Below are 26271 nucleotides of genomic sequence, written 5' to 3'. Positions count from 1 at the left end.
CGTGCGCTCACCAGAGAGAGAGAGACAGAGAGACAGAAAGCAAGAAATCACCCCCCCCCCAGGGGGGATGGCCACACCGCAATCCCTTCTCCTCCATTCTCCTTTCGGGATCTTGGGCACACACACACACGCACCCAGCATGAGTTTTAAGTCACCGGGTCCGGGATGTGAACCACAGTCGACTACATGGGAGTCCAGTGACATAGCCATTATGCTAACTGCTGGTCCCTTACATGCATCTTTAAACGGCTCAAAACTGTTACAACTACTAGTTGCTTGTCTTCTCAGGACTGTACTATATGGGTAAGCCCCTGCTTAATTGCTGGGGGATTCACTCACAAAGGCCACAACACCCATAAGAAGTGTCTTCGCTCACTTATTCTCCGGTTATGGAGTGGTCTTCATTCCTTCAAACAGTAGATGCCCCTGCAGCAACTGAAATTATGCCCTGGCCTGATACTTTTGTGATATATTCATTCATTTATTCATGCAATATGCTTTTTATTGAGCATCAACCCTATGCCAGTCATTGACTTCAGAAAAATTGTTACACACAAGAAAAAAAAAGTAGTACTTTTTCCAAGCACCTACTATGTGTTAGGCTAACAAATGGCCCCAGGGCATAAATATCTCTCTATATTATCCCTTTTGAATGTAACTCCAGGTCACTGATTTTATCCATAAAAATGGATCTCATCTGAACTTAGGCAAAGTCAGAAGTGATCTGTTTAGGGACCAGCAGTCAGCATAGTGGCTATGTTGCTGGTCTCCCATGTAGTCGACTGCAGTTCAAGTCCCGGACCCGGTGGCTTAAACTCATGCCAGGCATGTGTGCCCAGAATCCCAAGAGGAGAATGGAAGAGAAGGGATTGTGATGTGGCCATCCCCCTGGAAGGTGATTTCTCACTTTCTGTCTCTCTGTCTCTCTCTGTCTTTCTGGTGAGCACACACGCCCTATAGCAAAAAACCTCTCCAAAAATAATAAATAAATAAATAAATAAATAAGAAGTGATCTGTTTAGATGTTCCTGAGGAGGGGTCATTTAGAATAAAGCTGTTTTGTTGCCATTCAAATTATATTCTGGCATTGTGAAAGCCCACACTTACTGTTTGAACTTCTGGTTATTACTGGACTCTCTGTCTCATTTCTAAGCCTTTTTACATACCTCTCCCTTTGTTTTAGATTACCTTTGCCTTTACTCATTCTCCAAGGTTCAGATTAATTGTTGCCCACCTCTGAAGCCCTCCTAGATCTTCAGGGAAAGAATCCGGCACTGTTATAGATTGTTAGGGTCTATGCAAGGGTACTTGAAAAAGTCTGTGGAAAAATGGAATTAAAGTATGACTTTATTTTGGTGTAAAAAAATTGAAAGACCTGTATAACTCTTTTACAAAACACATTCTCCAGGGACCAGCAGTTAGCATAATGGCTATGTCGCTGGACTCCCATGTAGTTGACTGCGGTTCGAGTCCTGGACCCAGCGGCTTAGACTCATGTCAGGCGCATGTGCGTGCATGCCCAAGATCCTGAGAGGAGAATGGAGGAGAAAGGATTGTGGCATGGCCATCCCCCCTGGGGGGCGTGATTTCTCGCTTTCTGTCTCTCTGTCTCTCTCTGTCTGGCTGGCAAGCGCACATGCCCTATAGCAAAAACCTCTCCAAAAAAAAAACCACATTCCACATTCTCCATAAACTTATTGAATATCTCTCATGTGTGTCATGTTGAGAATTTCGGATTTTATACTGTAAGCCCTGCATGCTCAACAGATACCAGATGGTCCTTTTGGGACTTTTAGTAGAGCCAGAGGACAACTTTAAAAAGCTTGTGCATTCATTATTCTATAGGATCTTTCCTTCTGGATCTCCAACTACATCAACCCTAATACTCTTTGCCTTGAAGATAGGATCCTTCCTCATACAGCACATTGTCTGGAACTTTAAGAAATAAAATTTTGTGGAGGGAGGAGGTGGTTTGCCATAGGGTACATTCACTTGCTGGAGAGAATCAGAGAGGAAAAGTAAGAAGTCACTCCCCAGAGGGGATGGCCACACTGCAATTCCTTCTCCTCCATTCTCTTCTGGGATTTGGCCATACACACACACAACACCCAGATATGATTTTCAATCTGCTAGGTCTAGGACTCAAACTGTGGTTGGCCATGTGGGAGTACAACACCTTAATCACCACACCATCTGCTAGACCGAGATAGATGTTTATTATGACCTCATGTTCTTGACCTTGAAATTGAGATCTTAGCATCAACTGATCTTCTGAGATCTTTCAATGATGGTCCTGCCAGCAATATAGCAAATAAGACCTAAATTGGTCTTTCCAGACCTGCTTGAACATGCCTAACCCATATATGCTATTTAGCCCTCATTTTTTAAAAAGTCCTGGAAATTGCAAAACATCAGAGTCAAACAAAAATTAGTTCACCTCCTTGAATAACCTCAAGTTATACCAAAGTAACAGGATAAATGAGGTTAAAGGATTTGCTCAAGGTTAAATTCCATAATTTTCTCAAGTGAATGAGAGGTGTGGGTCAGGGAAAAATAAACCTTTTACAGTAATTTTAATCCTGTAGACACACTCTGGGTCTGCATTTGACCGTAGTTCACTTTGTGAGTAGGTGGAAGGACTAGTAACTTACGTAGAAACTCCTCTGATCTAGTAGCACATCTTGCTTTTAAACAGTGGAAGGAAATCGTTTTCTTACCACTAAGAAAATGTGGAAGGCAGCCCGCTTTTAGGGTGCTAAGTGGATGTGATGACTACTGTCACCATAGCAGCCAGATAATTGTTTAAAGTTCTTGTGGTTTTGTTTTTGTTTTTGTTTTAATTTTGCCAGAGGATACTCTCACCAGAGAGAAACAGAAAGGGACAGAGAAAAAGTGCCCCCAGTGAAGAATGGCCACACCACAATCCCATCTCTCCCTCACTTCAGGATGTTGGGTACTAATATACATGTGCCAGTATGTTTTTCGAACACCTGGATCCAGGACTCAACCAGTACTGTCGGTCATTTGGGATCCAGCTGCCTTAACCACGAGGCCACCATCTAGCCCTAAAGGTTTCCCCCTACCCCCATTAAGTCTTAATGATTCTTACTTCCCAATATATCCCTAAATTTAAACCTTTCCTCAGCCCACAAGTTCCCACATGTATTTTATTCAATAGTCTCTCTTTTTTGTCTTTTTTCATCCTCATCTATCCTACTCAAGACAAAGAGATATTTTTCAAATATTATTTTTGTTAACATGATTATTAGGTCATCAGAAAAGTTGTAACACATTTCTACAAAGAAAAATAATGTCATGATTTTTGTGGTGACCCAATATTTTTTGAGTGTCAATTTTAATCAGGTACTTTGCATACTTGATATGTACCTTGAAAGTAGATACTATTTTTCCCATTTTACCTGCCATTAAACTAAAATTCAGGAGGTCATGTATTTTTGCCATGAGCTTGGAAACTACTATATGGAAGATTTAGGATTTTTATTCCAGTTTTTCCAGCTGAGGAATCTATACCCTTCCCACTCTGCCAAGTTCCTGTTCTTTCATGTCACCACAACTTTGGATCCCTATGGCCCATAGAAACCATCAAAAAACTACAACCAGCCTATGCCTCCTCTAACACATCACCAAATCCATACTTCTCAACACACACTGCTCATTTCTATCTCACAGTATTTATCACAGTACTCATGTGCAACATTATTCCTCTTCTTCCCTATGAAATTCCACCTCTTTAACTCTTTCCGCTCCAATATAACGATTGTACTTCCATTAATGATTACTCCCTCTTATATTGCGCTTTAATATGCCTCATCTCCATTTCTTAGTCAATTGCTACAACTTAATTTTACTATTAATTTAATTAGTACTCAAATAGAATGTGCAATTTTTTTCTATTTATCTAATGATATTTATTTTAAAGAAATAGCATATAGAAAATATAACTATGACTATGTTGTAAGTTGACTACAACAAATCATCAGAATATAATCTTTATTTATTCTTCTCTATGTTGTAAAGAAATTAAATCTCCTCTTGACCTAGACCCAATCTTAGCCTTTTTTAGTAAGCCCCTTTTTAAGTTTGGACTCAGAAAATTATCACTGTGAATGTTCAACCAAATAAATTAGTCCATATGAACCATGTTGGATTCCATCTCTCAAAGACTCTTTTTAATGCATTTAATTGCAACATAATTTTGACCATCTGTATCTAACAGATATTGATAAACCAAGAAGTTAACCTGAGAAATTGATCAAACTATAAAACCAAATAAACACAAAGCAAAGAGCACCCTTAAAAGGCTATCTTTTAACATAAAACAAAGCTTTGGTGAATAATTTTCTCATGTTTACACTGTATGCTCAGAAACTTTCAACTTGTTTCCAATCCTTTTGCTGAGCACTAGAGAGCTGGGATTGCTGGGGCTAAGTACGGCTTTATGAAAAACCATGGTGCAGGGCAGACTGAGAGGAAGCAGTGACTAAAACTCAGTCTTCTCATTTGAGTTAAAATATCAGTGTGGAGACGGATTTAGTGGTGAATGTGGAAAATTAGTGTCCACTGTAGCTCAGAGCACCACAGCCAAAATCTAGAGTTCAGTGTTATATCTCTTATAGGACCTTTTTAAAGGTCATACAGCCACTAACCTTCATTAATTCATTTTCTTATGAGTATCTATTATGTCAGGGGTCCCCAACCCCAGAGCACAGACTGGTACTGGTTTGTGGCCAGTCAGGAACCAGGCTGCACAGCATGACGTGAGAGGCAGGTAAGGAAGCAAAGTGACATCTATATTTGCAGCCGCTCCCCATTGCTCCCATTACCCACTGAGATCTGCCTCCTGTCAGGTCAGCAGTGACATTAGATTCTCCTAGGTGCCCCCAGTTACAGGATTCTGCATTATGGTGAGTTGTATAATTATTTCATTATATGTTACAATGTAATCATAATAGAAAAAACTACACGAAAATGTAATGCACTTGGGGCCAGTAGGTGGCAGGATGGTTAAGGCAGCTGGACTCCCACATGGCTGACTGCAGTTCGAGTCCCAGACCTGGAAACTTGCTTTCTCACTTTCCTTCTCTCTCTGTTTCTCTCTGGTCAACTTTAAAAAATAAAATAATAAAAATGAATACAATAAAATAAAATGATTCTTAAAAAAATGTAATGCACTTGAATCATCCCAAATCACCCTGCCTCCGCTTGGTCCATGTAAAAAATTGTCTTCCATGAAATCAGTCCCTGGTGCCAAAAAGGTTGGTGGCTGATGTCTTAGATCAATTCTATATTTTAAGTTTAAGAATATCAGCATTTATCTTAGAAGTACTCTGCCCTTTTCAGTCTGTAGCAGCTTGTCCTTTCATATTCATATTTCCTGAAAGAAAACTTCAGTCTAATGAAGAATTAAACTTTTGTGCAGTTATTATAGATGCATACCATTTTTACCATCCAGTTCCTTCCAGTTTCCTTAAAACTCTTGACTACATGAAGCTTGACTATTTAGAGTTCTTATTGCAGTAGAAATTAAGCTGCCTTGTAATACAGAGCTGTTGGAAGATGCTCTTTAAGGGTGCTCTTTGCTTTCCATTTATTTGAGTTAATGCTCTGGTCAATTCTGAAGTTCAGCCTCTCTAAGTTATCAATAGCTATTAATAAGCGATGGTCAAAACTATATTGCAACTGAATTCATGGAAAAAATTTTCAGAGATTGAACCAAATATTGTGAACTTTCTTTACTTCAGTCAATAAGCATTTAATATATCTAGACAGGTAGACTATGTTTTATTTGGTTATCCATTTTAGATGACTCTGTTTCTGTGGGTTTTTTGTTTGTTTGTTTTCATGTGATGCATTTCCTGTTGGAGCTAAGATTTTGTGCATGAGATCAAGTGTCCTGTTTCTTTCCCGGCTTCTCCATCACCATAGCCACTATGAGGCATCCTACAATAAAGTGCCATTGTCTACCTTCGTATTCACTGTACACCGTCTATGCAGTCAAAATAAGCATAGAAATCTACAGCAGGGCACCGTGGACAGTCCTATTTTATAAATGAAGCAGAACAATACAGTTTTTATACTGAATTAAATAATGTACCCATTCCTTTAAAAAAAGTATATACTGAAAACCATCTCTGCACCAGGAACTTCAGTGGGATGTAAATAATAAGACAGCCAAGATCCTGCTTCCCTGCATATTAGTGGGATTCAGAGAAATTTTTAAAAAGTAAATTTAAAAGATGATTTTAGACAGTGATAAAACAAAATATGTAGGGTCTGGGAATGAGGTGAATATAGGCTCGGAAAGAGGTGCTAAGTTAGAATGAAGGACAGGGGAAGTTCTCACTCGAGAGGCTGCTTGCACAGTCCTGCACAGTGCAAAGATGGCAGCCACATAAAGCTCTCAGAGGACAAAGTGCTCATCAGGGAAAAGAAAATACAAAGGCCTCAGAGCAGGAACAAACTTCATTTGTTTGAATTACTGAAAACATGCTTTTGGGTCTGCATCAGGGCCACAGGGAGAGGCACCAGATGAAGTGAGAAAGGTAGGGTCCAGATAATGTAGACTTTTGGATGTCCACAAATACACTTAAAGATTGGAAGAGGGGCAGTAGGTGGCATGTTAATTGTGGTGCTAGACTCCACATAGCCAACTGTGGTTCAAGTCCTGGAGCTGGCAGCTCAAAAATCATGCTAGGCACATGTGTATCTATGCCCAAAATCCTGGGAGCAGAATGGAGAAGGAATTACAGTATGGGCATCCCCCCTGACAAGTGCACACATACTATAGCAAAACCCTAAAAAAAAAAAAAGAGTGGAAGGGGAAAGTCTTTCTTAGTAATTGTATCAAAACCACAGGTAGACACCAGGAATTTTTCAGGCCCATCAGGACTTCTTGTAACTTCCCTTACATACCATGGTAAGGAGTTTGAATTTTACTCCAGCACATGTGAGAGACCGTAGAGAATTATAATATGAAGAGTGATATAATTTGATTCGCATTTCATAAATGATCATTTTGTCTCCTGTGTGAGGATTAATTTCTGGAAAGAGAGACCAGTTTCAGACGTTAAAACATCACGTTGGCAAGAGAGAATGGTGGCTTCAATGGTAGCAATAGAGCTTGAAAGAAAGTCTCTGAGGATATACTTTGTAGGTAACGTAGACAAGACTTGCCCATGTATTACATGTAGACGTAAGGAAAAAAAAAATGTAGGCCAAAGAATAAATGCGACAGTAAGTTTTTGACTCCAGCCTCTGGGTGGACTATGATACCATTTGTTGACTGTGGAAAAACTGACAGAGGAGGAACAGGTGGAATTAGCAATCTCATTTTGACTATGTTAACTGTGAGATTCTGGTTATAAACACAAATGGAGAGGTCAAATAAACAGCCGGGATACACTTCTTTTCTCTCACTCTTCAAAACAGCTTCCTTGCACTGTTACTTGTGATCTCAATAAAACAATCGAAAGTAGCATTCCAGTGTTCTATTAAAGTGATTTTTCCTAATTTGGTGTGTGAAATCGCTAACATTACTGATTGCCTTTCTAGGAAAGTATAGACCTGGGTGAAATCATGTTTTCCCTTTGTTATTTGCCAACTGCCGGGCGTATGACACTGACAGTCATCAAGTGCAGAAATCTGAAGGCAATGGATATTACTGGCTCTTCAGGTAGGTACACAATTGGCTAGCCGGCAAAGAGGACATACCCCGATACAGTAGCTCATGTATATAAAATTATATATGGTTACTAAATTATCTGTCCATAGTAGGGTACTATAAGAGTGATTATAAATTCAAATGTTCCAAATTATCTCTTTAACTTACATTACCATTATGACATTTTTTAAAGTTTTTTATCATAGAATGTGTGCATTCACCAGAAAGAGAGAAAGAGGCAGAGACAGAGACAGTGAGAGAGAAAGTAAGAAACCAACCCCCAGGGGGATGTCTATGCTGAATTCCCTTCTCCTCCAATCTCCTCTTGGGATTTCTGGACACACACACACACATACACACACAGAGCATGATATTCAAGCCACCAGGTCTGAGATGCGACCTTTTTTTTTTTTCACATTCAATATATTTTTATTGTATAAATTATTCTCATCTCTAGTGCCTTCTCTCAGTTTATAAATGACAATATAGATACCCAACAATCATAAAGCTAACCCCGGGGAGAATCCCCTCTTCTCAGTAAGGTTAGTCCTCCATACACTTGCACATTTTTATGAGATTCTTGTCCTTGCAGATGCAAGTCAAAGAAACTGCACACTTATCCTTCTCTGATAGTATGCCGTCTCCAAAGGGACTCCTTTCTTTTATTACTTTGCTGTGGGAGTCCAGTATCTTAACCACAATACCACTTGCTGGCCCATCATTTATGGCATTTTAAAAGGGTATTATCAAATAGATTGACTTTGAACTTGAGTTCTTGTTTTTATTTCATTCTCTACTGATGTAGTTCATCTCAGACATCCAGAGTTTATCATTTACTGTCCACTTCCGGTTTGCCATTTGTTTATAAGAAAGGATCCTAGGACTTTAAACTGTGAGTGAGGACCATATAAAGACATTTAGATTGAATTTATTTTCCTCACCTGATCTGCAAAGAAACAACCATATTCCAAGAACACCATTTTCATTTCCATTCTTGTCACCCTTCTAACTAACAATTTGGGCACTGATGTGACTGAAAGAAATAATGAAATAAAGTAATACACCTTGAAATGTCTTAAGTTCTTAAAGAAAGCTTCTCATGTGCTGATAGTGGTAAAATCACATCATGCTCCTCTCTCCCTTCATTTAAATCACTGCAGTCTTGGGGGATTATTTATAATTTGATATGTGAACATCAGAATCAGTCTATGGAAGAAAAGCAATAAGGGGACACAGGGAAGTTAGCAAGTATATGCTGAACTAAACAGCAATAAGAAGTAAGAGAGGGGATATAGTAAAGAATGACATTGGGGAGGGGGAGATCTGTAACTCTGTAGTTCTTTAGAACCAAAAAAATTTTTTAAAAAGTTAAATTTCATTATAAAAAACCCAAGAGGACTTTATGTTCTAATGTGGAAAGAGCTTCAGAATATACCAGTGAACAAAAGAAGAGGTACAGGGTCAGCCTGTGGTGTGGTGATTAAGGAAGCTGAATCCCACATGATCAATCGCCTGGTGGGACTCTTGGCTCCTATGGCTTGAGATACACATGTGCCCAAAATCTTATGGGAGAGAGAAATGTGGAGAAGAGATTGTAGCATAACCATTTCCCTCTATCGGTCTCTTCCTGGTGAACTCATGTGACCTCTGAGAAAATAATAATAATAAAAAGAGGTAGAAAAATAAATATGGATATTATGTTCCCCTCTGTGTAAGAACATAGAGTTTAGGACATAAATTCATTTGCCAATATTTGCACAAAGAAAGAATGATACAGAAAATAAAGGAGATGAGAAAGATAGGGACAGATGGGAGAGAGACTTAACACACATCTCTATCATCTTGATTTTTGAACTGTGTCATGAATTACCTATTCATCAATATAAGTTTGCAATACATAGTGAGTATGTAAATATAGAACAGCAAGTAAATTCCACATTTATTTGGGTGAAAAAGTCCTGGGTCAGTAAATGTTGAGCAATTTCAGATAAACAGTGTACTCTGCAAATTACTGTTTATTTTACTCTTTTTACCATGTATCAAAAGAGATCAAATTTTAAGACAAGCAAACAGCATCAAAGTTGTAATTAAGTACAAGATTACTTTTTATTTATATGAAGCTTTTCATCTGAGGAGTGCGTGCTTTGAGAACACCACCTCATTAATCCTCACAACAGGCTTATGAATCAACTCAGGAACCAGTAAATTATCCTTGTCACAAGCAGAGCAATGTAGTCAGGGACGTGAGGAGGGTAGCAAAGGATAAACCAGGCCTCGTTCCCATTGCTAATGAGGCTCTGCCTGCAGGCTCAGACCCAGAAGTGTATCACAGAAGTGAACTTCTCATGGATCATTCTTCCTGTTATCTTGTTTTCCTCTACATATACTTTTTTTTTATTTTTTAGAGATATTCTTGCTATAGGGCACGTGCACTCACCAGAGAGATAGAAAGCAAGAAATCAGCCCCCAGGGTGATGGTCAAGCCACAATCCTTTCTTCTCCAGTCGCCTCTCAAGATTTTAAGCACACATGCACATGCATCCAGCATGAATTTCAAGCTACTGGGTCCAGGACTTGAACTGCAGTCGGCCATGTGGAAGTCCAATGACATAACCACTATGCCATCTTCTGGTATTAATATATACTAGTATTTCTATCCACAACATACTTCTTGTTCCTTGATGGAAGTGGTTTTTGAAATATATGGATATATTTTTCTAGTTGCAAAAGCATTCAACCACTTAAATAAATCAATATCACCATCATTTTGGCTCATTCTTAGGAAATAAAATCTATTTCTATAGAAATAAGAGGAGATGGTGGTGCCATAGTTGGAATGTAGCCAAAATGAAAACTTAAGATAGAGCAGACACTGATTGTTTTAACTATCTCTCATGCTCATCCCAGTGTCAATCTTCACTTCCAAAGCTGCGCTTCCTTGAATAATAAGGCACAGAAGTAGAGCTTCCTAGAAACTTGTATAATTTGTATTTTTTTGTAATACAGGAACAGTTTTTCCTACTTATGATGGTAGGGATAAGATAGTAAGTATCAAATCAGTTGGGATGGAAATTATTTGATCCCTTTGGCCCATAAAAAAATAACCCAACTAAATTTTTCTCTTAGGCATAACATAAACAATGTCAAATCAAGAGACTTCTGTGGCCATCTTTAAATCAAATATTCCTTTTATTATCATATACTTCTGTGCACTTAAGAAATTTTTGTAGTGATCAATTCTCCAGTCTAAGTTCCTTATCAAACACCAACATATGACTAAAATGGTACTTATAATTTTAGTACTTTTCCTGGCAATTAAAGAAAATTCCAATGTGCTTTTTAATTTGATTCATTGTAATTACATACTTTCTAGATACCTTGTTACTAAATCTTGTACAAGTTTTAATTTTATTACAACTTATTCTGAAGAAAACTAACCTTAACATAATTAATGTTGTTCGTTAGGATTACATTCTATAAACCACTTCCAACAAAATATGTCCTTAAATAGCTATAGTTAAAAGATGTGATTACAGTTCTGGATTGGGCCTTGAAAAACTAGAAGGGTTTTTCTCCTGTATTAAAAACAGTGAGATCAAGTTCATTCTTTTCTAGTTTATTCAAGATAAATTGCTTACATTCAAACTAAGAAGTCTTAGAAAATCTATCACCCTTAAATAAGTCATTTGAATTCAAACCTGGCAATATAAACATTTTAATGCAGCACTTTCATATTTAGTGAAAATAAACAACAGGTTAGTTATGCTTAGTAGTATTACTTTTGTTATAATAAAATTACTTTTCCACTCCTAGATCCTTATGTCAAAGTGTCTCTGATGTGTGAGGGTCGAAGATTAAAAAAGAGGAAAACAACTACAAAGAAAAACACTCTAAACCCTGTGTACAATGAGGCTATTATTTTTGACATCCCTCCAGAGAATGTGGACCAGGTCAGCCTCTCCATCGCGGTCATGGATTATGATAGGTACGTGTATCTCTCCACTCACAGACTAGCCATATGTGTGCAGGCTAAATTCAGCTTTTCAGGGTATTTTGCTGCTACAACAATTTTAACTTAAACTGAAGGAGGGAAAAATGATTCCTTGAAATTCATTGTTTTTTTATGTGATAGTTTTAGCAGTTTTTTTTTTTTTTTTTCCCAAAAGTACTTTTTAAGTTAAAATTTTCCCCAGGCATGTAGCACATGCCGAATTCTGCTCTGCTGCTTGGCAAGTTGAGGCCACATGGGAGGCTCAAGTTCAATTTCCAGGCCCCCCTAAAAAGCCAGGCACAGTGTCATGTACCTAAAGTCCTAGGGACTAGGGACGCTGTAGCTGGGGGATTGCAACAGCAAACCCCTGTCAATAAAATGGATACACACCACATATGCACACATGCACACACACACACACACACACACACAATTAAAACTCATTTGGGGCTGGGGAAAGAATGATGTCAGAGGTAAAATGGAATACATTATATTGGGTGGCCAGAAAAGTCACAATGCATTTTTGCATAGAGAAATATGTCATAGCTTTTCTAATGACCCAACAGCACTCTTGTGAAGTCTTTTTACAGTAATAAGAGATTACAATCAACAAAGCTTGTTTTATGAATGGGGCTGGCATGTGAATATCATGTTGCTTGCTCGAACTGGTTCACTAACTAGGTGTGTGAGAGGGCAAGTTGCCTCATCTCCTTGGGATCCACTTTCCTGTCTGTAAAGCTCTAGCATGAGAGGGAACTATGAACAGTAGGTATTAACAGTGGAAGGTGAATCATGGTCATGGAGGCACAGCCGGGCTGCTTTCACAGTGAGGGCACTTGCAGCTCACACACTGAGTCACTTCCTGCGTAAAATAAATCACTGATTCGCCTGGACTCCGGACTCCTGGGGCAGCTCAGGTGGTTCTTCCTGCTGCAGCTCCTGCATCAGCCTCCCCATTTCCCTTTGTCAGAGGCACCCCCTACTGTGTGCCTTGCCCACCTTGGCTGCACAGCTCAGCTCTGTCAACATGTCTGTCTCAGTCCTCAGCTGATCAGACTTTCTACTCTGAGCTCTTGTCCCACTAAAGAAAGGTTCATATTTATTTCTTTTCTATTTCTAATTTTTTTTTACATTCTTTTTTCTTTTAACTTTATACATTCAATCACTGCACATCACTGCAGCTTGCAAACTAGATTTTCCCAGCATGAACATACCGTACACCTATCCAAAGACATCATCACACACGTCATCATGGGCAGACAACTTTCATTTCTGTGTCCCTTAAATGTTCTGCTTCTTTCTTTTTCTCCTTGCTTTCTTTCTTCTCACCCTTCCCCAAGTTCATATTTCTTATTTGGCCTACACTATATATGCATTTTTTGTTACTTTGCTTTTTATACTTATAAACTTTTTAGAAAGGAATTCTGTATCTTTAACATACAAAATTATCAATGATGACCCAAGTGGTACAAGACACACATACAGAAACACACACAGAGTATCCATTTTATAGTATCATGAAAATGGTAGTGACCAGGACTTTATAACCTCTGGCTCAGAGCTAGCAGAAAAGAAAAAAGGTAGGAAGCAAAAAAGGAAGGAAGGAAGGAAGGAAGAGGAAGCAAAAAAGGAAGGAAGGAAGGAAGGAAGCAAAAAAGGAAGGAAGGAAGGAAGGAAGGAAGGAAGGAAGGAAGGGAGGGAGGGTGGGTGGGTAAAAGGGAGGGAGAGACTCAGGGAGTGGAGGGAAAAAAGGAATGAGAGGGAGAAAGGAAGAAAAGGAAGAAGGGAGGAAGGAAAATGCACCCATTGGCAGCCCTATTCTGCTTTACCAGTTACTCCTGCTGGTTACTCACTGCAGAGAGCACAAAGAGACACAACCAAGAATCTGTCATCTGGGCAATTTGAGGGACATACACGGGACTTCAAAAGCTCATGAAAAAAGGAGTTAATATACAAGGGGTTTAGGGTGCAAAAAAAGTAAATGTGAGCTGCATACATCGTTTTTTCACAATACATATTTTCTATGAATTGTTGACACTTTTTCTCCAACATAAAAGATGAGACCAAAAAAAAAAAAAAGATTTTATTTCTAAAAATATGCTTATTTGGGAAACCGCATACTGAGGAAAATGATACTGAATATATAGATCTACATCAGTGACACACAAAAAAAATTTAAACATTCTAAAATCTCCTCAGAATTCTCTTCAGAACTGTCTGCCAAAATAACTCTGTATAAATTCCTTTATAGGACATTCCATTCTTGAGAAGCAGCATACCCGTGTGTTCTTGAGTCCACTGCCCTGACTGAACTCCTGCCTCTGCCTCTTATTACATGTATAAAGTCAGACTGCTTTCTGTCTTCTGAGCATTTATTTATCTATTTATTTGTAAAATGAGCTGAAAATAATGATATTCATGGTCATGGTGTGAGGATTAAGTGGGCCAGTACATTTAAATTACTTAGAACAATGTCTGGTACATAACAAGCTCTTGAAAATATTATCTTATCATTATCTTATTATTTTTAATTCATTGCCGAGAAAGCAGGACATGAATAGGAAATAAGAACATCGTCCAGTATGCTCTCTGTTACGCAGTAACGGAGCCAACGCCGTGGAACTGAACATGTCTCTGCCCTGCTTAATTGTAGTGCAAGCGGTAACACACGCTGACATGTCATTCAGTCAATTAAATATGGTCTTTCACACAAGAAAGTGAGTACTGTGCTCTTGTTGAGAAATTAAACACCATTCTACACCGTTAAGCCTGGTGGAAAGAACAAGATTTGATCTACTTGACTCGAGTTTGCTAGGACTGCTTCCCAGAAACATGATCTCAGGACCTGCTGGCATTTCTCATTGGCACTATTTTTGTTCTTGTGAGCTCTGCTCAAGTTATAGAGCACTGAAATGGTTTCTGTGTGCTTCCTACACATATTCATTTGTGGATAGTGGTATTATTTTAGTAAAATTTTATTTACCTGAGACTTTTCATTTGGTCTGAAGTAAGATGATTTGCAAAATCACAGAATCTATTATTTTAGTCGTCTGCTTACAATTCTATTAAGCATTGTGACACTCCATTTGTCTTGGGGGGTCGAAAATGAAAGTCTGATATTCCACCATCACAGGGTAGGACACAATGAGGTCATAGGAGTGTGCAGAACAGGGCTGGACGCTGAGGGTCTTGGGCGAGACCACTGGAACGAAATGCTGGCCTATCACCGGAAGCCGATTACACACTGGCACCCTTTGCTGGAGGTAAGCCCCCAATTTTCTGACACATTCTTTCTTTTAGTTATTATTTATCTGCTAAGCTTAATCTGACATTTTACGCGTTCACTTTTTAAAACATTGCTCCTGCTTTTGTCCCACACTATCGCACATGGCATTCGAAGTTCTGTGTGCCTTGTTGGATTTCAAAAGCCACTAGATTTCCTGGGCCTCCTGTTTCATTGGACAATAAACCCTCAAGTCTATTATTTTCTTCACATAGTCTGAAAATTTACATGCATGAAGGAGCAATCTGTTAGGTTGTCAGAAAAGTCATGACACGTTGTTGCACAGGAAAACTTTGAAAAATACGTCCTGACTTTCCCGACAACCTAACAGTTCATTTCTTACTAACAGGAAACCAAATTTGAGTGCTTCTCTTTTGTGAAAACAGTCACTTTACCTGAAGCTCCCCAGAATCCCTACATAAAGGTGCCGTCACCAATGTGAAGCTTCTGTGTAAGGGGACAGGTGTATCTTCCTCAGACCGTAACGTCAGGAAGTAGCACTGCTCACAGAGGCCAGAGCTGGCTCTGCTGAGGACTTGTCACTGCAGAATCCTGGGAAAAGCACTGGGACTCTCTGAGCTTCTGCCGAGACTGGACTAACAGTAAACTCAGAGTAAAACCCAATCACTTCTTGAGTACTAAAGGGCACAGTACAGGGTATGGCACAATAGTTATTACAACTATTATTAATAGCTATGTTAACCAGAGGAAGTATCAATACTGGTTTTCAAGATTTTTACGTGAAGTTACATGTCCACCTACTCAGTAATACCAAATACTGCTAAACTGAGTGGCTTTCTACAAATTTGCTGGGGTTCTTGAAGAATCATAAAATAAGTAATTTGTAGAACTTAGTTAATTGGAAGGTAACACAAGTCCATAGAAGGATGTGTTGTTAATGATGGGTGTGATGCACTTTAATAAAAAGAGTCACTATAATAACCACACGGGACATAAATGACACAGGTGCCACCTCCCTGAAGGAAAGGTTCTGTTTCTTTTTCTGGCACTAGCCACCAGATTAAAGGAGAGAGGCTGCAACTGACTAAACATCAGTGGAACCGGGTTCTAGTCTCAGCTTAGTCATAAAAACGTGATGTTGGCTGTGTTACTCAAGATATTGTAGGGAACACTGGATGAACACTGTACGAGTACTGCATGCTAGACAGCAGTGGTATAGTCATCATAGACATTTGTTCATATGTGACTGTCTCAGGTCTTTACTGAATTCAGAATTTAAATCACAACACACATGCACACACACATTCCCCATTTCACTAGAGTGTTTCAGACCTACAGGCAGGTGTATTCTCTGAATCGCTCAACAAGTCTTAGAAAGTTATGTCTCAACAGTGGGTATTGTCTAATGTATACAGCTATCTAGTCCTGGTTCTCATTTCTATTTTTTTTTTTCCATTTGAAAAGTAAACATTAATCCTAAGAATCCAAAAAGGAGAGGGAAGGTTCGTGGGCAGAAACCATCCTAAATGGAGCACACGTTCTAATCTGTGTTCTTCAGACTGTTCGATCCTGGGCGGCTTCTTACTCAGCCTTCAACTGCGCTTCTCCATATCTAATGAAAATAAAACCATGTGCCCCTACATAGGGATGATGCAAGGAGAAAAGAGAGAACTTGAGCAAGAAATTTAATCTAATGAGAAGAAAGGTGCTGTGTGACCTGAGGAATATAGTTATTTTATAACTCTGTTTAATAAGCAGATACACATTTATCACATAAGTGGGGAGCTAAGAAGTGGGCATGTGCTTATGTCTGAGAACACGTGAACACTCTCAGTAATAACAGAATATACAGAGAGATAAGTCACAGTATGGGCATCAGGAAAAGATCCAGATAGTTTCCTGTTAATTGAGTGCCAGAGAAAAGTGGGAGTGCGGGACCAGCAGTTAGCGTAGTGGCTATGTCACTGAACTCCCACGTAGTCGACCGCGGTTCGTGTCCCAAACCCGGTGGCTTAAAACTCATACCAGGCGCGTGTGCATGCATGCCTGAGATCCCGAGAGGAGAAATGGAAGAGAAGGGATTGCGGTGTGGCCATCCTCACTGGGGGGTGATTTCTCGCTTTCAGTCTGTCTCTCTCTCTCTGTCTGGCGAGCGCACGCGCCCTAAAGCAAAAAATTCTCCAAAAAAAAGAAAGAAAAGAAAAGAAAAGTGGGAGTGCAAGATCAGGTAAAAAGGGTATTGTCAATCCTATCTACCTATCTATCTATCTATTTTTAGATATATTCGGTCATTGGAAAGGTCATGATGCATTTTTGCATAGAAAAATGACATTTTTGGTGACTCTCTCTATATATATACATATATATTTGGAACATCGAAAAAAATCCTAGCAGAACAAAAATCAAAAGAGCAAAGTATAATGTAATGTTCTTTGTAGACAATAATGTGGTAATACCCTTGATTTGAGTATTATACACTGCTTGCATGCTTTGAAAACCCATACTGTAACCCACAAGGATGCACAAGTAAATGTATTTAGGAAATTATAGAACATAATAACTTTAAAAGATTATGTGAATGTACTTCTCCAGCAAATAGTTCATTTTTTCTAAGCCTCGCTCCTTATTAGTCAAAGAGAACATATGGTCTGGAGACCTAAGAACTGGCGGGCCTTTGTATTATGGGAAAAATAAGTGTGTAATTACATATGTTCTTGCTAGAAAAGGGATAAATATGAGAAAGGAACAGTTATTCAAGAGCTGGATAATTAGGTGAGACAGAGATTTTCGTTTAGAAATCTAGTTACTTTGGGACCAGCAGTTGGCATAATCGCTATGTCGCTGGACTCTCACGTAGTCGACCGCCGTTCAAGTCCCGGACAGGTGGCTTAAACTCACACCGGGAGCATGTGCATGCGTGCCCAAGATCCCAAGAGGACTGGAGGAGAAGGGATTGTAGCATGGCCATCCCCTCTAGGGGGTGATTTCTCGCTTTCTCTCTGGCGAGTGCACACGCCCTATAGCAAAAACCTCTCCAAAAAAAAAAAATCTAGTTACTTCTACCTATGCAGTTAAAAGTTTATTCTGTTGCAAATAAATATCTTAAATATACCACATAGGTAGTTAAGGATCATTATAAATCACTGGTAACTTGGGACTCCCACCTGCCAAACGCAATCCTTCACATCGCATTCCCTGCCCCATAAAAGTCACATCCTGCCTTACAGTGAGTGGAATACAGTCTCTTATATCTGAAGCTCTTAGGTAACAATTGCCCCCCACTACAGAAAAGCATTCATATTTTACAAAAAGAGCTCAGAAGCTGTCATAAATTGTAACACTCTTCTGCAGCCATAAACAGCTGTGTGTGCAGGACTGCTCTGTGCACCACCCATACACCACGCTCTGCATACATCTCTAGATGCGAGGCATTTGTGTCCCGAGAAGGTAAGTTCTGGTGGGTAAGGGGAGTAATGTCTATCTTCTCTGTGGAGACTTTCATGTAGTGTGTTCATATTAAAGTGGAGCAGGAGTTACCCCCCCCCATATTACTTTCTATGCCGGATCATATCTTATCAAATTACTGTCTTTCAGTTACCTGGCCGGGCGACCAGTTTTGATAGTCAAGGATCCTGTGTCTATCTTCTCTGTGGAGACTTTCATGTAGTGTGTTCATATTAAAGTGGAGCAGGAGTTACCCCCCCCCCATATTACTTTCTATGCCGGATCATATCTTATCAAATTACTGTCTTTCAGTTACCTGGCCGGGCGACCAGTTTTGATAGTCAAGGATCCTGCTCGTCTCCCAAACCACCTTCCACGCCATAATGCCTCCAAAATAAGATCACTCTAATAAGGACCTTGGGACACGTGCTTATTGGATCAGGGGGAAAAAAAGGTGGAAGGTTTGATTTCCTCATTTAAACTAAATCCATGGTGACAGACAAACTTGATGTGCAATTTTTTTTATTTACTTTTTTTGGTCTGTTTTTAAACTTTAAACATCTTAATACATTGTACTTGAATACAAATAGTCCTTAGTTACATAAGGCATTTTATCGTTCTTGTCTTATGCCTATTAGCACAAAAAGTGTTTTAATATGTTGTAATTCTTTGCATGAGCAAAGAAGTTGTTTTTAAAGAACCCATACTTACCTAAAATTAAATAGTTTTGTTGTTATTGTATAAAGTAGCACACGTCACGTATGTATAGTTTTGCCTTTGTTACAAGTGTGTTCATTTTCAACTGCACACATAGATCTATATAATCTTTAGTGGAAATTCTGAACGTACCTTACATAGCATTAAATCCTTGCACAATCAAGTTAATGTTACTTAGCCATTTTTTTGATTCTCAGCAAATTATTTTCATGGTGAGGGGCTCTGCCGAACTCAAAGGTTTGTCTCTCAAGCTTTTCTTTCAGCATACAGATAAAGCTGCATATGTAAAGAATCATTTTGAATATCAATTTAAGAAGTCATTTTTTTGGTAGCTGGAAAATGGAGGCTGAGCCATTTTGGCTCCTGTTTTATACTATCGGTTACCTTAGTTTGAAGCATTTGTTGCACTGTTTAACTGATATTTTAAAAATTCGAATAATTTTAATCTCAAATGTAGCATTAGTATTCCTAAGTGAATAGAATCAGCAGTTTTTATGCAGTGTTTGTAAGATTCTCAAGTACTGTGACATGTATTCTTAGTGCCATGAAGTTGTTGTGTAGATCCTCTATTTCTGACAGACCACATGAAGACACCAAAGGTACAACACAGCTGTCTGTGGTCTTCTTGTCTAGATTGTACACAGTAATGGTGATTCTTAAACCAATCAGAAGCCAGTCATTGGAACTGGATATTTTCTTCAAGAAAGGAAAACTTACTCTTCAGCAAACTCTAAAAACATACCGTAAATAATATAACTTCAACATTTAATAAAAACAAATTAATTCTAAAGACCTTTACCTCCAGTCTTTTCATGAAAGGCACTGGCCTTTATAAGGGTCAAAGATTAGGTCACTACATGTAAAAACTATGCAAACGTTTTTACAGGACAGAACTTTCTTTTAAATCAGTTCAACTTTTTATCGTCTCATTTCCAGACCCTACTGAAAGGTAATCTATACTGAATGACCTCCAACCTTACTTATGAGATGTGCTCTATGACTACTTCATATTTCAAGCTTATCTAACATAAAAGATTCAAAAACAGAAAGAAAATTTATACTTGGATTATAAATACATTCATCAGGAGCAAAAACATTATCAGTAGTTATGAAACTTTTATTTTCCTAAAATACTTTATTTCTAAATATTAAAACAAAATTGTAAAAACCTAGAAGTTTTGTTTGATGGCATATCTTATACTGATGGCTTTACTGTTAATTAAGATGCAAATATTTTACATATTAACATTTTAAAGGCCAACAGTTCTGCCTAAAATTTTTCAGATATGCTTGTACTATCCTAATGAAAGCAACCACTGGTAGCTAACATTTTCTCACTGAAAGTGATAGAAGAAAACTCTCTGGAAACACTCGGCGCCCTTTATCAAGCCTACAAAAAAGGCTTGCACAGGCAGAATGACCGAGATAACACTTAGCGTTTTGGAACTCTGTTTAAATATTGCCAAACAGGAAGACAAAAGTTATATGCTTCTTATAATTTTAAAAAATTTATCATAGAGAACATGTGCTCACCAGAAAGAGACAAGGTGTGTGTGTGTGTGGAGTGGGGGGGAGTGAGGAAGCACTCGCCACAGGGCACAGTCATGCCACAATCCTTCCTCTATTTCTCGTCCTTTTGGGATTTGGGGCAGCACACAGGCACACACACCTGGTGTGTTTATCAAGGACTTGAACCAAGTAGCTGGTTATGTGGAACCCAGCCTCTTCAATCCCCAGGCCATGGGCAGACCCTATACTCTTAATACAAGGACATTTTTGGAGACAATTGTTTCATTAGTAGATATAGCTACATATTCAAGTACCATAAAAACTACATTTCCTAAGTAAATGTAAAAATTACTTTTCACCCGAAAATATGCTTTAGGGATTTACCCATCCTCAGAAGCTTATGCTTTTATCTTTTAAAAAGTCAATGGTTGTGATTAAAAAAAAAAAAGAAGAAGAAGAAGAAGAAAGAAAGAAAGCAGCTAGGCAATCAGGAGACTTTAATATGGGAATTCCAGATTAAAATAAGTTTTTTAAAAATTTTTTTCTTAAATGTTTCCTGAGAGTTAGAATAAATTCTTCATGCCAGTATATTTTTTAATTCTGTGAGAGATTAAGGAGAGGAAACTCAACACCACTTATCTTTCATTTAATACATGAGAGAGGTTTATCTTCAAATTAATAAACATAATTGAAATAGAAAATGATAGCTCATGTTATAAAAAATATAATTCTACCACTTAAAAAAATGTAGTTTGCTCTAGGGCACATGCGTTCACTGGATAGGGACCGAAAGTGAGAAAGCACCCTCGGGGAGCGGGGGTTGGGGGTGGCCACACCACAATCGCCTCTCCTCTATTCTCCTCTCAGGATTCTGGGCACACATGTATACACACATCCAGCGTGTTCCTCAATCCAAGTTTGATTAAATACATCCTTACTCGGCACAACCACACATGAAAACAACTTTCTTTCTGTTTGTGAATGAAGATAAAATATTTGTAGTTTCAGTAATGAAAATAAGGTTTGATGTTAAAAATATCCTCCACTAATTGATGTGGGACGCCACATTTAAATGATAGTACTGACACTTTATGAAGTTGTTCAGGTATATAATGAATACCTACTTTCAGGGAATTATTCAGGGATTTATCAAATATAAATCTAGGAAAAAGGAGCAAGTGCTGATTCATTAGCATAACACTAATATTCTTTTTAGTTCTCTTTGGGGAGGAGGGTTGCTGTCATTTTTGTCTGATTCACCAATAAGCAATCAAGAGAGCAAGTAAATTGAATATGGGATGAACATTATTGTCTGTGGGATACACAATCCTTTCACAGAACTCAGGACAGTCAATGTTTTTATCACACTGGTTTCCTAATAATATTACTCTTGACAATTTTAATTTTCTTTGTCAGGCCAACTCTGTATTTCTGGTACTTTATTTCATATGTAAAAATCACCATATAATACATTAACAGTTCAGTGACAAATATTAGGTCTAATGCCAGGGGAATAGGGACAGGAAAGCAGAGCCAAGCCCCCACTTTCTACATAGTTTTGGGGAGTTTATGCACGTTCTAGTTACTGCAGGGAGATCACAACTGATCAATACTGACTCAGGTTTTAGATAAAAGCAAATATATTTGAACCTATTAGGTGATATTTAATTGACATTTTAACTGTGTTTATTCTCCTCTAATGTTTAATACTTTAAAATTGTACAGGCTCATTAAAGAGCTATCAATCTCTTAAACCGTCATTTAAGGATTATTTCAATATTGAAAAAGCCAGCTCTTCGCCCATCTTAACTTTTAGTATCCATAAAATAAAATATAACTTATTTCAAAAATGTGTTACTGAAAGAGCCGAAGACTATTACAAACAAAGGGACATAAAATCTTGACATTGAACACGTGGTCATTTCTTCACCTTCTCAAAAAAAGTACCTGGTACTACTTAAGAGTGCATATTTCACAGAACTGAGTTAATCTGTGTTTGGTGACACTATAGTTGTGATTATAAGTAGATAATTTAATTGCCTAGTAATTCTTTTTTAATTACAAAACTCGGGTTGGTAAGATTTAAGATCGTTATTCCATCTCTATTGAATCTAAAGAAAATGTATTGATCTCTTTCCTTCCACGACATGTCGAAGTGACTCCAGTTGTCCTGAGGTACTCTAAATGATCTAGATTTGTAGATTTGGATCATTTTTAGGTTAAAAATGTGTTGTATTAAATGAGAAGTTATTCAAAAGAACTAAAAGTGAAAAAATTTGAAGAATCCACGTAAGTAACAGTTAAGCAAAAACGTGAAAGTATACAGAAATAAAAATACGGAGATGAAAAATTAAAAAAAAAAAAACACCTCATTTGTATTTACCTTCCAGTGGAAAGTTGGCCCACTGACCTTGTTTAATACCATGTCATAGCATTTACTACTCAGAGACGTGGCTCAGGATACAATTCATCTGAACCTGCTATAAGGACCCATTATTTGAAAGAAAATAATGAGTTTATCTTTTCTACAGGAAACAGAGCTAATTAAACTAAATGCTGTTTTCAATATGTTACTCTGTGATATGCTTTTAAGCAAGAATTTTCTGTTTTATTAAAATACTCCTGTATTTACTCAATATTATGTTCATTAAAGTGAGTGGTAATTTAATAAATGATGTATTGGTAATTACATGCCATCTGCCATTAACAGTTAACTGAAAAGATGTGTGTTTGAACAGTGGCAGTTAATATTCAATTCAAATGCTTTTTCATCAAAGTAAAAAAATTATTTTCATTGTCACCTGGTGTCTCATGAAGATATGAAATAAGGATTGCTTTGGTGGCATGACAACACCACACTACAGAGACCTAAAAAAAAAACAATTAAGGACTGAGATGGGACTTAATAATTTATGGAATGCAAACATTCTGAATATTAGAAAACCTGATTGAAAATGAAGTAGATGCTTAAGAGAAAAAACAGACTTCTTCATGCCTGAAATGATTTAAATATACTCCTGCCAAAAGGAACTGGTTAGAATAATCCTACTTGTACCTATACTGAGAGACTAGAAATTATTTTTATGAATATATATATTTATATGGAAATATTTTAATATCAAATTGACAATAATGTCTTCTAAACTCAACTGGACCATGAGAACTCTCTCCAAAGAAGTAAAACAATGCCTGACCTTGTGAAATTTTGTTATGAGTTAAACCACTGTACACTTGAATCCCTATACACTGTGTAAGGTGGTAAGTTTCAATTATTCAATCTCATTTTTTGTTTGCTTAAAAAAATTACAGGGTATATTTAGATGAGTCAAAAATTGTTAAGAGAAGTAAGTCTCAATGTTGGAAAGCTAATGCATTGTATTTTTATCTCTGTCAATCCTTTGGAAAAAAAATTTTTAAAGGTTTTTGCCATAGGGTACATGAGTTTACTGAAGAAAACAGAGAGAAAGAAAGAGAGAAACTGAGAAATCAAATCACCCCCCAGGAGGGATGGCCACAACACAGTCCTTTCTCCTCCATTCTCCTCTCAGAATTTTTGGGCACTCATGCACACACACCCGGCATGACTCTCAAATAGCTAGGTCCAAATCATAAACCACAATTGGCCATGTGGAAGTCCAGCGCCTTAACCACCATGCCACCTGCTGGCCTCTCAGAATTGGTTTTATTCTTCCAATCTGATATAAATGCAGGAAGTTATTACATTTGTCTATGATTCTGCTACAGAATAAAGTTTGTGAACTCAAAAGAAAACAATAATCCCTAAGGCTATGTACAAACTGGTTACAGAATCACCCTATTTTAAAAATTGCATGGTTTGTTCTATTTGTATCTGTATAGCTTGTTTTGTGGGTTTTATTATAATATTTATTTGTTCTTTAAAACATGCCCTTTAAGCTTTCCATTTAAAGAACACAGTAATCTCATGTGAATAGCTTCATAAATTCTATCACTGTATACATAAGAAAAAGGTAGGCCAACTCTAATATAGAAAATATTTGCATTTATAGTTTGTTTCATAAACAAAAAGTGCTAACCAAGTTGATATCATTCACATTAACTTGTTATTCACCTTTCCCCTGAGAGAACTGGATTCATCTGTAAAATATGGAGAAATTACAGGACACAATGAAGTGAAAACTTCATTTCACAATGAACAGTGAAGAAGTCAAAATAGAAAAGAACTGCCTCACACTGTAAATGTGATGATTCCACTAATGAATAGTCCAAGATATTTGCCAATTATTCTAGCCTGGCAGGAAGCACTAAAAGTCTTCATTTCACGCATGACGTTGAATAATTTAGATTCGTCCTATTTGATCTTCTTTTGTACTCTTCAGTGTTCAAAAGGTGACTTTTTAACTGAAGCTTGTGATTTAATACTTTAGCCATTGTTCAAATCAGTATCTTTGACTTCCATATTATAGAACAAAAAATTTAAAATCTTTTGAAACTCGTGTTTCTGGCTTTTGTACCTGGTAACCAGCCATTTGTGAAACTTGACAGCGTATAATTGTACTACTTAGAACAAATGTTTTTGCAACCCCATTTAAAAGATGTTACACATTGCAGTATTTTTACAATGTCTTCTTTAGAATGTGTGAATGTATTTGTCAGGTTCAGATGAATTATGTAACAATGAAACCTCAAAGCTGTTATGAAGTGTACAGTTTATGATTACTTTTGTAAAAGAAAATGGAAAAGCACTTGAAATATAATTTTACTCTGTTTCATATGTATTTTGAAAAAGAAATAAAGTGATTATAAATTATTTTTGTCTTTGAAAAAACATCTTTTCCAGATTTAATTTTGAGGCATTTATGTTATGTGTTTCTTGAATTGATGTTATTTTGGCAGTAGGCAGTAGTGCAGAGTAATTTATCAATAACGCAACGGCTCATGCACTGACTATATTTAGAGGTCTTTAATACATATAATACATATTATTTTATCACAACATTATTAATTTGTTTCTGGATTATTTCCATTAAAATGTTATGAAACAATCATGACTCAAGTGTTAAAAGAGGTAACTTATTTACAGTTAAAAGAGACTTTACACAGAAAAGCAGACTTTTAAAAAAAAATCTAACTGCAGCATGAAAATGGAAGCTGTTCTGCAAGTGTTCTATCTGTATTTTCTGCTCAGATTTCTGTTTTATTCTCTGTGGACATTAATGAATAAACCTTCTCTTTGCTCTGTGTCATCCTGAGTGGGCAGAATCTCACACAAAAAGGGATTTTAAACAATGGCATAAATAATGGGCTATTCATGAAGAGGATTATTTCTGCTTCTTTCAGACATAGTGGTGGTAACGGCTCACATCATCTTTGAAATGTCCAAGGTTGTGCAGCACATAGTGGGGCTGGACTCCTAATCTAGGTCTTCAGGCCCCAAACCACGGGCACGTTTTATGTTCTCATACTTTTTTCAGTAGAATGCACTCGACTCACTATGAAACAACGGAAGACTTAAAGACATTTTTTCCTCTTTAGATAAATCACCAGACTGAAAGTTATATAAACCTCAATGATCCTTTACTCATTTATAAATTGAGATCAGTTATATCTGTCTGACCTACCAAGTAGTTCATATATGTGCCATTTTTGTGATATGTAAACACAACATAAATAGTAGGTGCTAGTTTTTGCACTGACATCATTCCCA

At 37.5% G+C, this 26271-nt stretch overlaps 1 protein-coding gene across 1 annotated transcript in view; it reads left to right on the top strand.

Annotated features, from left to right (window-relative positions):
* SYT10 (synaptotagmin 10) overlaps nucleotides 1-18852 on the top strand; it is a 68273-nt gene extending 49421 nt beyond the window's left edge. The window contains exons 4-7 of the mRNA XM_006168090.2: nucleotides 7572-7692; nucleotides 11494-11665; nucleotides 14805-14934; nucleotides 18672-18852. Coding sequence (XP_006168152.1) covers nucleotides 7572-7692; nucleotides 11494-11665; nucleotides 14805-14934; nucleotides 18672-18743 — 495 coding nt within the window. The 3' untranslated portion in view covers nucleotides 18744-18852. The remainder of the gene's footprint in view (nucleotides 1-7571; nucleotides 7693-11493; nucleotides 11666-14804; nucleotides 14935-18671) is intronic.
* Nucleotides 18853-26271: the final 7419 nt, after the last annotated feature.

The sequence above is a fragment of the Tupaia chinensis genome, unplaced genomic scaffold, assembly GCF_000334495.1.
Source record: "Tupaia chinensis unplaced genomic scaffold, TupChi_1.0 Scaffold145519_1, whole genome shotgun sequence".
Classification (NCBI taxonomy): domain Eukaryota; kingdom Metazoa; phylum Chordata; class Mammalia; order Scandentia; family Tupaiidae; genus Tupaia; species Tupaia belangeri.
Note: the sequence above shows the minus strand (reverse complement) of the source record. Positions and strands in the feature narration are given on the sequence as shown.